Source organism: Mesoplodon densirostris, chromosome 4, assembly GCF_025265405.1.
Source record: "Mesoplodon densirostris isolate mMesDen1 chromosome 4, mMesDen1 primary haplotype, whole genome shotgun sequence".
In the NCBI taxonomy this organism is placed as follows: Eukaryota; Metazoa; Chordata; class Mammalia; order Artiodactyla; family Ziphiidae; genus Mesoplodon; species Mesoplodon densirostris.
In genome coordinates, this window is record NC_082664.1 from 153,883,810 (window position 1) to 153,899,861 (window position 16,052).

The following is a 16,052-nucleotide window of genomic DNA, read 5'->3' on the forward strand; positions in this document are numbered from 1 at the left end:
TAAAACTCCCACAGTTATCTGGATTTTAATATTAACTTAAGGGAGGAAATGAAAATGAAACCTTTAAGCAACTGGTACTACTTTACATCCTGCCTTTTGGCAGGCCACTTAATTTTCAGGAATTATATTCTCAGCACAAACATTTGGAAAATAATCTGAAGACTTTTTGTCTTCTGTACTCAAAGTACTATCTTTTTTTTTTTTTTTTAAGATGTTGGGAGTAGGAGTTTATTAATTTATTTATTTTTGCTGTGTTGGGTCTTCGTTTCTGTGCAAGGGCTTTCTCTAGTTGTGGCAAGCGGGGGCCACTCTTCATCGCGGTGCGCGGGCCTCTCACTATCGCGGCCTCTCTTGTTGCGGAGCACAGGCTCTAGACACGCAGGCTCAGTAGTTGTGGCTCACGGGCCTAGTTGCTCCGCAGCATGTGGGATCCTCCCAGACCAGGGCTTGAACCCGTGTCCCCTGCATTAGCAGCCAGATTCTCAACCACTGCACCACCAGGGAAGCCCTCAAAACTGTCTTTTCCTTAGTATATGCTACATGTTCTAACCAGAAGTTCCCAAATCTGGTAATGTATAGAAGAGAATGCTATCAGGAACTTTTAAAAAGTATTCCCTGCCTCCTCCTCAGATGAACTGAGAAGCAGGCCCAGGATTCTGTATTTTTAAAAGATCTCATATAACTGGTGTTACCCATAAAGAATACTTGAGGGTCCCAAGAAAAGTAAAACATCCCAATATAATATGAAGATAGTTAAAATTTTTTTTTAATCCTCTTCAACTTTTAAAATTACAGATGTCAAGTGTTTATGAAATCTAAATGGAAAAAAGTAAGTATCAATAAGAACTTTCTGGGCTTCCCTGGTGGTGCAGTGGCTGGGAGTCTGCCTGCCGATGTGGGGGGCGCGGGTTCGTGCCCCGGTCCAGGAGGATCCCGCGTGCTGCGGAACGGCTGGGCCCGTGGGCCGTGGCCGCTGGGTCTGCGTGTCCGGAGCCTGTGCTCTGCGACGGGGGAGGCCACAGCGGTGAGAGGCCCATGTACCGCCAAAAAAATAAAAAATAAAAATAAAAAAATAACTTTCTAAGGTTTAGAATTTGATTACAATAAATACAAATGGCCAAAATTTTGATGAGCATTTCTTTCTTTCTTTTTAAAGGAAAATCATGTCCAAATTGCTTGATGCCAGCCTAGCTTCTCGGTGAGAGAACTGTGTTACAATTACAGCCACTCCCCGTGACTCATCAGGGATGTTAGCTCTATCACTGTGTACATGTTGCAGCAGCTGTCCTTTTCCAGATAAGGTCTGTGCTGTGTCAGGGAGATTTTTAGAATTAATAAGTTAACCTGCAGCAGTTAAAACTAATAATCGATTATAAGTCCATTTTGCATGTGACATACTGTAATATTCCTTAAAAGAATAATTATAACATTAATTACAAAGATCAGGGTTAATACAATTTATATGTCTAAAATCTGAAATTCAGAGAGAATTAGCCTCACAAATATCTAAACTCAGGGGTGCATAACAACTGTTATCTGTATGATTTCTGACAATCTTGAGGATAACTCTCTCCCAGGGAGGGACTTCTCCCTTGCCTCCTCAGCTTCCTCAGGGAACATTCCCTGTGGTCCACTTCTGGGCGTTCTATCTATATTGTTTCTCTTGGCAATTTTAGTGACTTCTATGGCTTCAGCTAACACCCTCATGCAGTAAGTCCCAAATCACCACCTTGAATCTTAAACTGGTCAGCTCTGGACTTGAAATTTCAAGTGTCTACAGAAGATATCCATATGGATTGCTGTTAAACCCTAGGTCCACTGGTGGCCTACAGAGCCCCGGGAATGTCCAGAATTCTTATGTAAAGTACTACATGTATGTGTACATGTGCATTTTTCTGGAAAAAAGAGTCATAATTTTCCTCATATTCTCAAATGTATATGTGACCCCAGAGACTATAAACTCAGGTTAAGTCATATACTACTAGCATAGCAGACCCTTTGGCATAAATACCAGACAGTGTACTTTAAAGCAGAAAACAAAGTCCAGGTTAATCTCTCCACTAAAGGACTTTTACTATATATAGTTAACTTGTCCTAAAGCTTGCTAGCATCTTCTAATGCAGTAGGTCAGCAAATTGCAGCTGAGAGCCAACTTTTTAAAAATAAAGTTTTATTGGAAAACAGCCATGCCCATTCATTTACATACTGTCTAGTTAGTTTTGTGCCACAAAGACAGAGCTGAGTAGTGACAAGACTTGGCTCACATGCCTAAAATACTTACTCTTTGGCCTTTTATGAAACAGTCTGACCTCTGTTATTCTAGATAAGAAATACCTAAATTGATAAAGAAACACGAACCTAATTTAAGTAATCCAAAGACAACCTATCTTCTAATTTTATTTCTACGCAAAACCAGAAACATGTACCAAGCACACACACCCGTTTTATTTTAAACAACAGAGCATGATTACCTGCCATTGCTCGGCTGCTGTGGAGACTGTCTAGAATGGTCAGAAGGCTCTGACCGCTGGTCAGGAGATCGTGATCGGCTGTGACGGGGAGGCCGGTCGTGTGATCGACCGGAATGATCTGATGCCAGTGACTGAATTTCTGAAATGTCTGTTAAACAAAAGAGCTGTTTATTTTCCCATGAAATGACTACAGTAAAATATAAGGTACTCCAATAATAATAGAAACAAGTTACTAAATATAATTTCATATAAAATGGTTGATTTAAGCATTAACATAATCAGCTACTATTCGATACTGGTGAGCTGTCAACAGAAAAAAATTTTTTTGAATTCTTATATTTTGAAGGTGTCTGGCTTATAGAAAGTTATCATTTCATTCTAAAATGTCAAATCTTCCCACTTCAAGAAACAGGTCACTTAAAGGTTCTCTGCAAACAGAGCCATACTCACCATCTCTCTCAGAGGCATTAGCAGAGTGGATACTGTCAGAAAGATCAGGGACATTCAGCAGGGTAGCCCGCTCATCTCTCTGAACTACCATCTTTAACTTGCCTTTAGACCTCTCTATCAATGTCTTTGCATCTGTCAATGACATATTTTCCGTCACGGTACCATTTATCTGCAACAGAAAAGAAACTATAGGTTGAAGGTAAATGACAAAAATATAAACGTTAACTTAGTCTGACATGAACAGGAATATCTAGACTACTCCTGGGCTTGCTCTGAGAACCAAAATATTCCCTTTACACTTTTCCTAAACTATCAAAGTACTCCTCCTTACTGAAATAATACAATCTGTACTACACTGCTGCTCTGCCAGAAAAGCCCAAATTAGCATCTTCTACCTCCTCCCCATCACTTTCTATTACTCATGGGCAAGCTAACAAAACACATCAATAATATCTGGAGGAGTTATCAAAACCACTTTATGTGGAACAACAAACAAATCTATCTACAAAGTAACTCCTATTAGTGAAAAATATACATTTGGCGCTATTAATTCTCTAGGATGACTCTATGCCCAAAGAAAAGCGTCAGTGTTGACATGTAGTAATAGCCAGTGGCAAACTATCTAGTCCCCCAAATACTGATTTTTAATTCTTTTTGGCAAACTCGCTTCAAGCATGAACAGGAGCTATGTGGTCACACTAGAACTTGTTTTCTACTGCAGTTCATCAAAATGTAAGAATATGACTATACCTTCAATACAACATCGCCTTCTTGAATATTGCCATCTCTTGCTGCCAAACTATCTTGTGAAATTTCCTTTACAAATATATGGCTGGCCAATCGAAGACCATATTCTGAAACAATATATTTAAATGTCTTTAGTAAAATCCCAAGACTCTTAAATAGAGTTTAAAAGTATGAAACTAATAATCACCGCATAGAGTTTTTAAGTACAATCAATAATAAGAAATTATTCTTGGCCTCCCTGCAAAGAAGACTTTTCCTCTAATCATCAGAAAGTTTTCACTGTCAGTGTGAAAGCAAAGGGAAAGTGCGTGGTTCAAACAAAAGATTAACACATCATGCTCTCACTGTACTGAAAGAGAGAAAAATCCGAAGAGATTACCATTTCTCTCTGATGGTGTCATGCTGATGCACTAGCTTCTCAGAAGGTTTAAAGAATAAAATTCTGAAAAGGAAAACTCTGGAATGCTTTACGATTTTGTTGATGACTTGTATTACCATGCATATACTGGTTTTATTTTCCTCAGTTCCTACAGCAAAAGTATTTTGAATCCTGAACACCTCCCTGAGAGACATACACAGAGCATCAGTGTGCACCACTCAAACAAGGGCTTAAAACGAGCCAAGCAGATGTGGGGAGGAGTTAAAGATGCCAGTCCTTCCAACAACCAACAAAGTGCCCGAAGTGCCCAGTAGCGTGGCAACATTAATTGCACCTGTGGGTGAGGGAGCGGTCAGAGTTAAAGAAGTTCCCAGGAGAGTCCAGAAAACTGTCCAGGGGGCCTGCAAAGCTGTACAATGACTACAACTAACAGTATAATGTCAATAGGAACAGGACTGCCCCGGCTGTGTTAGGAGAAAGAGTAGGACTGAGTCTTACTGGGAAAGAAAAACAAAACAAAAAACAAGAGGGGAAACAAAACTGTTTTTAAGATGGGATAAGTTAGCAGACCTGCTACTCAAGCTTTTAAAAGTTACATCAGTTACAGTTCAACTTAAGGCAAATATACAAAGAGTGTTCACAAGCAGGAATAGAATCAGGGTAAAAAAAAGAAAATGACCTTCTAGGGGATCTAGGCAGTCAAACTATGTGTGCTTTAGAAATGGTGACTATATCTCACAGAAAGAAAGTATTGATTAAAAGACTGTCCTTATTTAAGATTTAAAAATTACAAATGACCAAAATACAGAGATGACTCTAAAATATTCCTTGTATATTAATGTATTCATTTATTCTAAGTATTTCCTTAGTAAATATTAACTAGGTGGTAGGCTCTAGAGATAAAAACCAGCAACTGAGATAGTCCCTGCACTCTAGCAGCTTCCCTAGTCAGTAGGGAAAAAGACGTTACCACAATTACCAGTGTGATGAAGAGCTCGGATGGAGCAATACATGATTCTGTGCCTAGTGGGGGTCAGAGAAGGCCTCCCTGAGAAACAAATGCTAAAGCTGAAACTCTACCTAAGAAATACTAACACTAAACCTGAGAAATGGACTTCCCGGGTGGCGCAATAGTTGAGAATCCACCTGCCAATGCAGGGGACACAGGTTCGAGCCCTGGTCTGGAAGGATCCCACATGCCGCGGAGCAACTAGGCCCGGGAGCCACAACTACTGAGCCTGCACGTCTGGAGCCTGTGCTCCGCAACAAGAGAGGCCGCGATAGTGAGAGGCCCGCGCACCGCGATGAAGGGTGGCCCCCGCTTGCCACAACTAGAGAAAGCCCTCGCACAGAAATGAAGACCCAACACAGCAAAAATAAATAAATAAACAAATGTGGGGTTAAAAAAAAAGAGAGAGAAAGAAAAAAGAATATAAACCTGAGAAATGAGGTTGGGTGGGGTGTGTGTGTGTGTGTGTGTGTGTGTGTGTGCGCGTCTGTGCGTGCATGTGCGCACTAGTAGAGACAGAATGGTTAAAAACAAGTGCATCAGAAGGTATGAAGGGAGGACAAGGCAGGTTTGATGAAGTCATAAGTGTAGGGCAAGAGTCAGACAGAGAAGCATCCCAGAGGACCCTGTAACCATGTGGAGCACTCCACAGAATGGACCAGGGAGATCCAGAAACTGGATCATGAGGCTGGGTGAGTCACTTTAATAGACAGTGGTGTGGTGCTCCTCACCCCCCGTGCCCCACAACACAAAAAAGGAAAAAGTAACGATGTGTTGATTAACTTCATTGTGGTTGATCATTTCCTAGCGTATACATACCTCAAACCATCACACTGTACACCTTAAGTAATACAACTTTACATATTAATATACAATGTCAATTACACCTCAATAAAGATGGAAGGGAAAAAAAAGATGCTGGTAGCTTGGATGAGGGTGGTGGTGGTGGAGAAAGGAGGAGTAGGACAGTAAAGTGTGGTGTTTAGGAAGTTAGAAGGTGTTAACCGGGCATAGGAAAGCAGGGGGAAAAAGATGTCATGGAAAACTACACCATGCTGGCCCCGGCTGGCTTGAGAGACCAGGTAGACAGGAATATGTGAAATGGGATATTTCATAAGAAACATTTCAGGAGGGAGATGTGCTGCATCTGAGGGATGCAGACGAACACCTAAGTGAACATGCCTATGAGTCAGCTGGGGCACCAGGGTGCACACACTGGACCTAGGGAAGGCGCTGTGCCATCATGAGCAGCCCAAGACACTGAGAGACATGAGATTTCCTAAAGATGTTATATGAAGTAGAAAAGAGATTCTAGAACAGAAATCCACAGAACACTGAAAGGTAGGATGAGGACAATGAGCTTGCCAAGGATACAGAAAAGAAAGAGGGAGGAACCCTTGAAACCCACAGCATTACAGGAGCCAAGAGAAAACATTATTTCAAAAAATAGGGAGTGGTTAATTATTAGAGAAATGCAAATCAAAACTACAATGAGGTGTCACCTCACACCAGTTAGAATGGGCATCATCAGAAAATCTACAAGCAACAAATGCTGGAGAGGGTGTGGAGAAAAGGGAACCCTCTTGCACTGTTGGTGGGAATGTAAATTGATACAGTCACTATGGAGAAGAGTATGGACATTCCTTAAAAAACTAAAATAGAATTACCGTATGACCCAGCAATCCCACTACTGGGCATATACCCAGAGAAAACCATAATTCAAAAAGACACATGCACCCCAATGTTCACTGCAGCAGTATTTACAATAGCCAGGTCATGGAAGCAACCTAAATGCCCATCAACAGATGAATGGATGTGGTACATATATACAATGGAATATTACTCAGCCATAAAAAGAAACGAAACTGGGCCATTTGTAGAGACATGGTTGGATCTAGAGACTGTCATACAGAGTGAAGTAAGTCAGAAAGAGAAAAACAAATATCGTATATTAACACATATATGTGGAACTTAGAAAAATGGTACAGATGAACCAGTTTGCAGGGCAGAAATTGAGACACAGATGTAGAGAACAAACGTATGGACACCAAGGGGGGAAAAGTGGGGGGGCATGGGATGAACGGGGAGATTGCGATTGACATATATACACTAATATGTATAAAATAGATAACTAATAAGAACCTGCTGTATAAAAAATAAATAAAATAAAATTCAAAAAAAAAATAGGGAGTGGTTAACTATGTGAAATGGTACTGAAAAGGCAAGTAAGAGAAAGACTAGAAATTTCTAAGGGATTCAGTACGACCTGTTCTGGAAGCAGATACCAGAGAGAGAGGGCTGAAGAGTGTGGGTGGTGAACAAGGAGAAACAGCTCTGAACACAGTCTGACTGAGAAGTCGGTTATGGATGAGGGCAGTGGGGAGCAATAACCAGGAGACATGTCAGGTTTCAGTAAAGCGGATCAGAGCCAGCCTTCAAATACTCTTACACCTTTTTATCAAAATGATCAGTCATCAATGCTTTCCTGCATGGGAAAGACACACCCACGGCAGCAAGAAGCCACAATCAGACTCATGTGTATCAAATGTGATTACCTGAGGGGAGGCAGCTAGGCTTCAGTTTCAAAATTTTTTGACAAACAAGTCCTTTGCTTTTAGAGCAATATCCTGTGGGGGCTCCTCTCCCTCCAACTCTCCATTTAGAAAAGGCAGCCTGCCCTCCCTCCGAATCCAGTGATTTCTACCCAGATGTAGGTACTACTGATCCTGACAGCTAAGTAAAACACTGAATTGCAACTTGGTGATGGTGTGACATTTCTTGTATTAGCCTACTCTACTCACAAGAAGTAATCCAAAATCCAACTACTGGACAGTTTATGTGAAGTACTATCTGCTACAACAAAATGATTCAAGAAGAGGAAACAGATGACCCCTGAAGCCTGACATCACAGGATTTGATTTAAAGCAACAGGACACAAAAATGAAGATAACAGAAGACAACAAAGCAAAGATATAAAGTGATGGCAAATTTACTTCTCCTTAAAATTAGTCTTAAAATTTTCATGTGAAAATGATAAACGAGTTGGTAGAAAATACCTTCGTTTTTCCGGGATTTCACCAGTGTGACTTTGGTGGGTCTGGCAGGTTGACTGGAAGCCACAGATCGCCTATCAGATCGTGGAGACAGACTCCTCTCTCGACTTGCACTTCTATCCCTGGCCCAGCTCTTCTCACTCCTCCTGTTAACCAGGCCCCCACGGCCACTTCTCCGGTCGTGTACTTCCTCATCATAGCTATCTTCTTCATTCTCAGATACTGGTTCAGGATCAGGACGACTTACTGGTATCTGAACTTTCTTTTTCCTTCGAATGGTCTACAAATAAGAAAGATTACAATATGAGCTGATTGATTTTCATATATGTACTTTCAGTTCTTAAGAGAGGAAAATCACATTTTTCTGGTCTCATACTAATTATGGATAAGAGATATAATACACAAATATAACAAATTACTAAGGAATACTTTTCTATATTGGTTATCTTTTCTGCTCTCCTGTAAACAGATCTGGTTAAGAAGCAAATTTGGAATAGAGGGCCTAATAAAGTTCTTAATTAATTCAGAAGACCTTCTATGTGTAATAATTACAAGCTTACAGGAAAACTAATAATTACTGGTGGTTTGAATAAAGGAGGGAGCACTGTACTCTAATACAATCAAATATACTGTAGTTGTTACCAAACCAGAGCAAACTTGCAGGCCCAACTTGATTCCTTAAAAATTTCAGAATCCGTGAGTATCAAGGCCCACAACTGTCCTACTGGAACTCTAAGAGAAAAATTTATTGTACTTCCACACTAACACTTAGTGTTGTATTGGCGCTAATAACTCCATGATACTCTACCAATACAAACTTTTAGTTTCTCTCTCTCCAAAATTTGTAATTTACGGTCTATGTATAAATTCCTTCCTCTGGCTTTCTTTCCTCAATTGACTCTGATACTGGTTCAATTTTCCCTGTCCACTTATTTCCTTTACTTTCTGTAAGATCAAGATCTATTTGCACTGCCTTCTGACTGAGTGGCCTCTTAATCCCTGGACTGCACTCTGTCTTCTCACACCAGTATACATTTGATCTCATCAGAGATCTGCAAGATCTTCTTGAGTAACACTCCTTGTCTTCTACTTCTGACACCCTGATCTACTGAAACTTCTCCACGTCCATCTTATGTCTGACTCCTCCATGCCCTCCTATTCTCCTAGTCCATCAATTCCCTCCTGGTTTCAACTGCCTTCCTCCCAAGTTTGATGAGTTGTCATGCTTCGATATTTAAATGATTTTCTCTAGCCCCGGGATACCACAGCCCTGTTACCTGCTAAGTCAGGACCCAGCCCACCCCAGTAGGCCAGCACCAGCCCCTGGACCCCCAGGGCCCTGCAGCCAGAGACTCCAGGACCAGCCTGCCTACCCTGGGCACTAGCCCTGGGACACATAGGACCCTGACCCTGTCCACCAGTAGGCCGATACCAGCTCCGAAACACCTTGGACCCATCAGCCAGCCACTCTGGGATCCAGCCCCACTCACCAGTAGGCCTACACAAGCTTTGGAACACCCCGAACCCTGCAGCCAGTGATGTCTGAAACCAGCCTGCTCACCAGCAAGCTTACACTAGGACCCCTGGCCGCAGAACCAGCCACCCAGTTCTACCCACCAGTGGGCCAGCACTAGAGAGACAGGGCCCAAATCAATAATATCAGAAATAAAAAGGAAAAGTTACAACTGACAGCACGGAAATACAAAAGATCACAAGAGATTACTGTGAACAATTATACACAAATAAAATGGACAACCTAGAAGAAATGGACAAATTCCTAGAAATGTACAACCTCCCAAGACTGAACCAGGAAGAAATAGAAAATATTAACAGACCAATTACCAGTAATTAAACTGAATCAATAATTTAAAAACTCCCAACAAACAGAAGTCCAAGACCATATGGCTTCACAAGTGAATTCTACCAAACATTTACAGAAGAGTTAACATGTATCCTTCTGAAACTCTTCCAAAACATTGCAGAGGAAGGAGTACTTCTGAACTCATTCTATGAGGCCAGCATCACCCTGATAGCAAAACCAGACAAAGATATCACACAGAGAAGAAAATTACAGGCCAATATCAATAATAAACATAGATGCAAAATTACTCAACAAAATATTAGCAAACTGAATTCAACAATACATTAAAAGGATCATACACCATGATCAAGTGGGATTTATCCCATGGATGTAAGGATGGTTCAATATCCACAAAGCGATGTGATATATACCACATTAACAAACGGAGTAAGAAAAATTTTATGATCGTCTCAATAAATGTTGAAAAAGCTTTTAATAAAACTCAACATCTACATATGATTAAAAAAACTCTCAACGAAGTGCATATAGAGGGAACATACCTCAACATAAAAAAGGTCATATATAAGCCCACAGCTAACATGGTGGGCTCAATGGTATAAAGCTGAGAGCAATTTCTCTAAGATCAGGAACAAGACAAGGATGCCCACTGTCGCTCTTTTATTGTACTTAGTGTTGGAAGTCCTAGCCCCAGCAATCAGACAAGAAAAAGAAAAGGAATCCAAATTGGAAAGGAAGAAGTACAACTGTTACTGTTTGAGGATGACATGATACTCTATAGAAAATCCTAAAGGCATCATGAATAAACTGCTAGAGCTCATCAATAAATTCGGCAAAGCTGTAGGATACAAAATTAATACAAAGAAATCTGTTGTATTTCTACACACTAACGACAAACTATCAGAAAGAGAAATTAAGAAAACAATCCCATTTACAAGTCGCATCAAAAAATAAAATCCCTGGGAATAAATCTAACTAAGGAGGTAAAACACCTATACTTGGAAATATAAAGACACCAATGCAAGAAACTGAAGACAACGGGAACAGATGTAAAGATATACCAAGTTCATGGACTGGAAGAATTAATATTGCTAAAATGATCATACTATCCAAAGCAGTCTAAATATCCAATGCAATCCCTATCAAAATGCCAATGGCATTTTTTACAGAACTAGAACAAGTAATTCTAAAATTTATATGGAAACACAAAAGACCCCAAATAGCAAAAACCGAACAAACAATCTTGAGAGTGAAGAACAAAGCTGGAGGCATCATGCACCCAGATTTCAAACTATACTATATGGTTACAGTCATCAAACAGCATGGTACTAGCACAAAACCAGACACATAAATCAATGGAATGGAACAGAAGGCCCAGAAGATGAATCCACACTTACATGGGCAATTAATCTCTGACAAAGGAGGCAAGAATGTACAATGGGGAAAAAAACAGCCTCTTCAATAAATGGTGCTGGGAAAACAGGACAATTACATACAGAAGAATCATAATGGACTATTCTCTCATATCATGCACAAAAATAAATTCAAAATGGATACAAGATTTAAATATAAGCCCTGAAACCATAAAACTCCTAGAAGAAAACACAGGCAGTACACTATTTGACATCAGTCTTAAAAATATTTTTTGGATATGCCTCCTCAGGCAAGAGAAACAAAAGCACAAATAAACAGGACTACATCCAACTAAAAAAGCTTTTACACAGTGAAGTTAACTATCAACAAAACAAAAAGGCCACCGATGAAACGGGAGAAGATGTTTGCAAATGATATGACCCACAAGGGATTAATATCCAAAATATACAAAGAACTTACACAACTCAATGTCAAAAAATAAACAAACGACTCAATTAAAAACTGGGCAGAGGATCTGAATAGACATTTTTCCAAAGAAGACATACAGATGGCCAACGGGCACATGAAAAGATGCTCAATATCACTAATCATCAGTGAAATGCAAATCAAAACCACAATGAGATATCACCTCCCACCTGTCAGAGTGGCAATCATGAAAAAGAAAACAAATAACAAGCACTGACAAGGATGTGGAGAAAAGGAGAAAAGGGAACACTCATGCTCTGTTGGTGGGAATGTAAATTAGTGCAGCCACTACACAAAACAGTATGGAGACTCCTCAAAAAATTAAAAATAGAACTACCATATGATCCAGCAAATTCCACTCCTATTCACCCAGAGAAAATAAAAACACTAATTAGAAAAGACATTTATGGGAATCCCCTGGTGGTCCAGTGGTTAGGACTCCGCACTTCCACTGCAGGGGGCATGGGTGCAATCCCTGCTCGGGGAACTAAGATCCTGCATGCCACGAGGCCAAAAAAAAAAAAAAAAAGGAGGGGAGGCGAGGGGAGGGAAGAAAGGAAAAGGAAAAGACATTTGCATGCCTCTGTTTACTGCAGCATTATATATGATATCCAAGATATGGAAGCAAAGCAAGTGCCCATCAACAGATGATTGGATAAAGAAGATGTGATACACACACACACACACACACACACACAAATACTACTCAGCCATGAAAAAGAATAACATCTTGCCATCTGCAACAACACAGATGGACCTGGAGGGTATTACACTAAGTGAAATAAGTCAGACAGAGAAAGACAACTACTGTATGATTTCACTTATATGTGGAATCTAAACAACAAATGAACAAACATAACAAAACAGAAATGGAGTTACAGAACAGAGAACAGGTGGCTGCCAAAGGGAAAGGAACAGGTGAGACAGATCAAACAAACTTCCAGTTGCAAAATAAATGAGTCATGGGTATGAAATGTATGGTACAGGAAACATAGTAACTACCTAGTATCTTTGTATGGTGACATATCATAACTGGACTTATCCTGGTGACCATTTTGAAATGTAGAGAAATATAGAATCACCATGTTGTATAACAGGAACTAACAGTGTTATAGGTCAATTATACTTGAAAAACAAACAAATTTATAGAAAAAGAGGTCAGATTTGTGGCTACAAAGGTGACAGGGGGTGGGGGGATTGGATGAGGGCAATCAAAAAGTACAAATTAGGGGTTCCCTGGTGGCACAGTGGTTGAGAATCCGCCTGTCAAGGCAGGGGACACGGGTTTGATCCCTGGTCTGGGAAGATCCCACATGCCGCGGAGCAACTAAGCCCGTGTGCCACAACTACTGAGCCTGAACTCTAGAGCCCGCGAGCCACAACTACTGAAGCCTGCATGCCTAGAGCCTGTGCTCCGCAACAAGTGATGCCACCACAATGAGAAGCCCGCGCACCACAAGGAAGAGTAGTCCCCACAACTAGAGAAAGCCCACACGCAGCAACAAAGACCCAATGCAGGCAAAAATAAAATAATTAATTAATTTTTTTTAAAGTGCAGACTTCCCTTCATAAGATAAATAAGTACTAAGGACATAATGTTCAACAAGATAAATGTAATTAAAGTTGCTGAGAGTAAATCCTAAGAGTTCTCATCACAAGGAAAAAAATTTTTTTTCCATTTCTTTAATTTTGTATCTATATGAGATGATTGATGTCATCATTTCATGAAGTCAAAACATCATGCTGCACACCTTAAACTTACACAGTGCCATATGTCAACTGAACCTCAGTAAAACTGGGGGGAAGTTACTTTCTCCTGACCCGTCGGTCCTGTGCCAGGACGAACCCTGTCCTGTATTATCTTCCCCTTCAGATGGCTGCATCCCCACACCGGCTGATTAGGCTCTCCTCTATAAATTCATTTTACTTGAAAGAATTCTTTCATTTATTCAGCAATCCTTTCATCTACCTCTTGTTGCCTCAAATTCCATGGAATTTGCTAACACAGGTATCCCGAAACTGTTCTCCGAGATGCCAGTCACTAGGCCTGATTTATAGAGATCAGTGCCACATCCCCACTCCCACATGCTTTCAGTGTCTCATTTATTTGGTCTTCCTTCCTGGTCTCAGACAATTCGATCCTCTTCCTGCATGAACGACACCCTTTCAGAGGGGCTTATTCTCATCCCTCCCCACCTCCAAGACCTTTCCTCATCAATTACCACCACACCCCCAAGCCAGGTACCAATGACTATAATCTCTCCCTCTTTACCTCCAGTCTGTCCTCTTCCTACTAATCTGCAAATTCATTTTCAATTCCCGTCTCGCTACTCATTTCCAAGCTATCACCTTTTCTCTTCCTTTTGTGACTCACTTTCTTCAAAGGGCTGCTCCACACTTAATACCGCAGCTTCTTACCACCAAGAGTGATCAAAGAAGGCCTCTCTGAGGCAACAACATCGAAGCTAAAGGTCAACAAGGAGCAAGAGGCCAGCATGTGGAAAGGACAGGCAGCCAAGGCCCTGTTATGAATGGAGAAAAGGCTGCCTGCCTTGCTACTCTTGGTGCCCCATGGCTGAGGCCCTTCTCGGGCAGCATTTACTGTAAAGCACCCCTCACTGCCTCCCTGAGTCTTACTCTCACCTCTATTTCCATCTCCAACATGTTGTATTAGAAGCAATTCTTTGTGTTAGCACTTCGATCTTCAATCGCTCCCTAGTAAGGTATAAACAAAATAACCAGTTGAGTCCTCAAAGCTTTCCCCGTCATTCCCCTAAGAGAGCGAGCGCCACCTGTCTGAAATCTGCACCTGAAGCACCCTCCATCTCAGATGATGTGCATCACGTGATGGCTGTGAATGTGTGTACCCATCGAGCCTACTGAAATTCAAGTTCCCTGAGGAGAAGGTCCTGGCCAGGTCATTAACTGTACCTGTAATGAAGTATTTGCACGTACTAAGTGTTTAACTCATCGAAAAATATCCAATCCTGCTATGATTCCCCATTTATATTATGAGTTAAGTACTATAAACCCACTCAGGCTTGGTAATCGTACTTGATTTTAACACTGAAAATTGTGAAGCAAAAATTTTGGGAAAAAATACCTACTTCAAAACAGGTCAGCTGAATTAAGCATTCAAATATAAAACAAAACAATGAAATTATGTAAGTACTAGAATAAAATATAAGATATATGTTTTATAACTCTGGTAAGGTAAAGACTTTTGTAGGCCTGACACCAAAGGCAGAGCCAATCAAGTGCAAGTCTGACAGATATGACAGGATAAAAATGAAAACATTCCCATGATGATGAAATAAAATGATATAAAAACAAACCAAAAACACACCGTCAACAACTTACACACACTCACAAAGAAAGTGGGAAAACAATATATGCAGTGTATACCACAAAAGGCTAATCATCTTAATACACACAACACTAGTGTGACAGTCATCAACATAAAGACAGGAACAGGCAAAGAAACATAACGGGAAGTATACACCCCAGGTGAAGATCAAACCCACTTGTAATTTAAAATACCTCATTTGAAATACTATGTTTAGTCCATCAGTTTGGCAGAGATGTAAGTGTTGATGAAACTGGACCCTCCCAGTACCTTATTGGTTTTCTAATGGGCAAACTGGCAATCCATGTATCAACAGTCATTCACGCCATCTGACTCTAAAAAGCTACTCCTAAGAAGTTATTCTTAATAAGTAACTGAACAAGTAGATAGAAATGATAATATTTATTATTTTTAAAATAACAAAGATTATTTAAAAAATAATCTTATTAAAAATAATTCTAATAAGATTATTCTAAAATAATCTTAATTTTTTTTTTTTTTTTTTTTGCGGTATGTGGGCCTCTCACTACTGTGGCCTCTCCCGCCGCGGAGCACAGGCTCCGGACGCACAGGCCCAGCGGCCATGGCTCACGGGCCCAGCCGCCCTGCAGCATGTGGGATCCTCCCAGATCGGGGCACGAACCCGCGTTCCCTGCATCAGCAATAATTTTAATAAGATTATTTAAAAATAATCTTAATTTTTAAAAAAATACTTGCGGAAATTGGACATTGAAATGCCCATCAGTGAATGCGTTGAGGAAGTGTGCACACACACTGAAATGCTATGCAGCCATGTGGGTAAATACTAAAGTGCTCAGAGTTTATCTCTAGGAAGGTGTTTTCGCCCATTCGCTTCATAATGCTTTTTTAGTATGTTCAGAATTTTAGTAAAAATTACACATGTTCACTATGTTATAAACAATCTTTTACTATCTTCTC

The 16,052-nt window shown here is 40.4% G+C and overlaps 1 protein-coding gene across 10 annotated transcripts in view; it reads right to left on the reverse strand.

Annotated features, from left to right (window-relative positions):
- The window catches only part of TJP1 (tight junction protein 1), a 119,934-nt gene that overhangs the window by 47,857 nt on the left and 56,025 nt on the right, over positions 1-16,052 (reverse strand). For all 10 annotated transcript variants that reach the window (XR_009531814.1, XM_060097519.1, XM_060097517.1 and 7 more), the window contains 4 exons: positions 8,113-8,389; positions 3,672-3,775; positions 2,922-3,090; positions 2,472-2,619 (listed from right to left, as the gene is read on the reverse strand). Coding sequence is in view for 9 of the 10 variants with exons in the window: in XM_060097519.1 (XP_059953502.1) it covers positions 2,472-2,619; positions 2,922-3,090; positions 3,672-3,775; positions 8,113-8,389 (698 nt within the window). In the remaining variant the exon portion in view is untranslated. The remainder of the gene's footprint in view (positions 1-2,471; positions 2,620-2,921; positions 3,091-3,671; positions 3,776-8,112; positions 8,390-16,052) is intronic.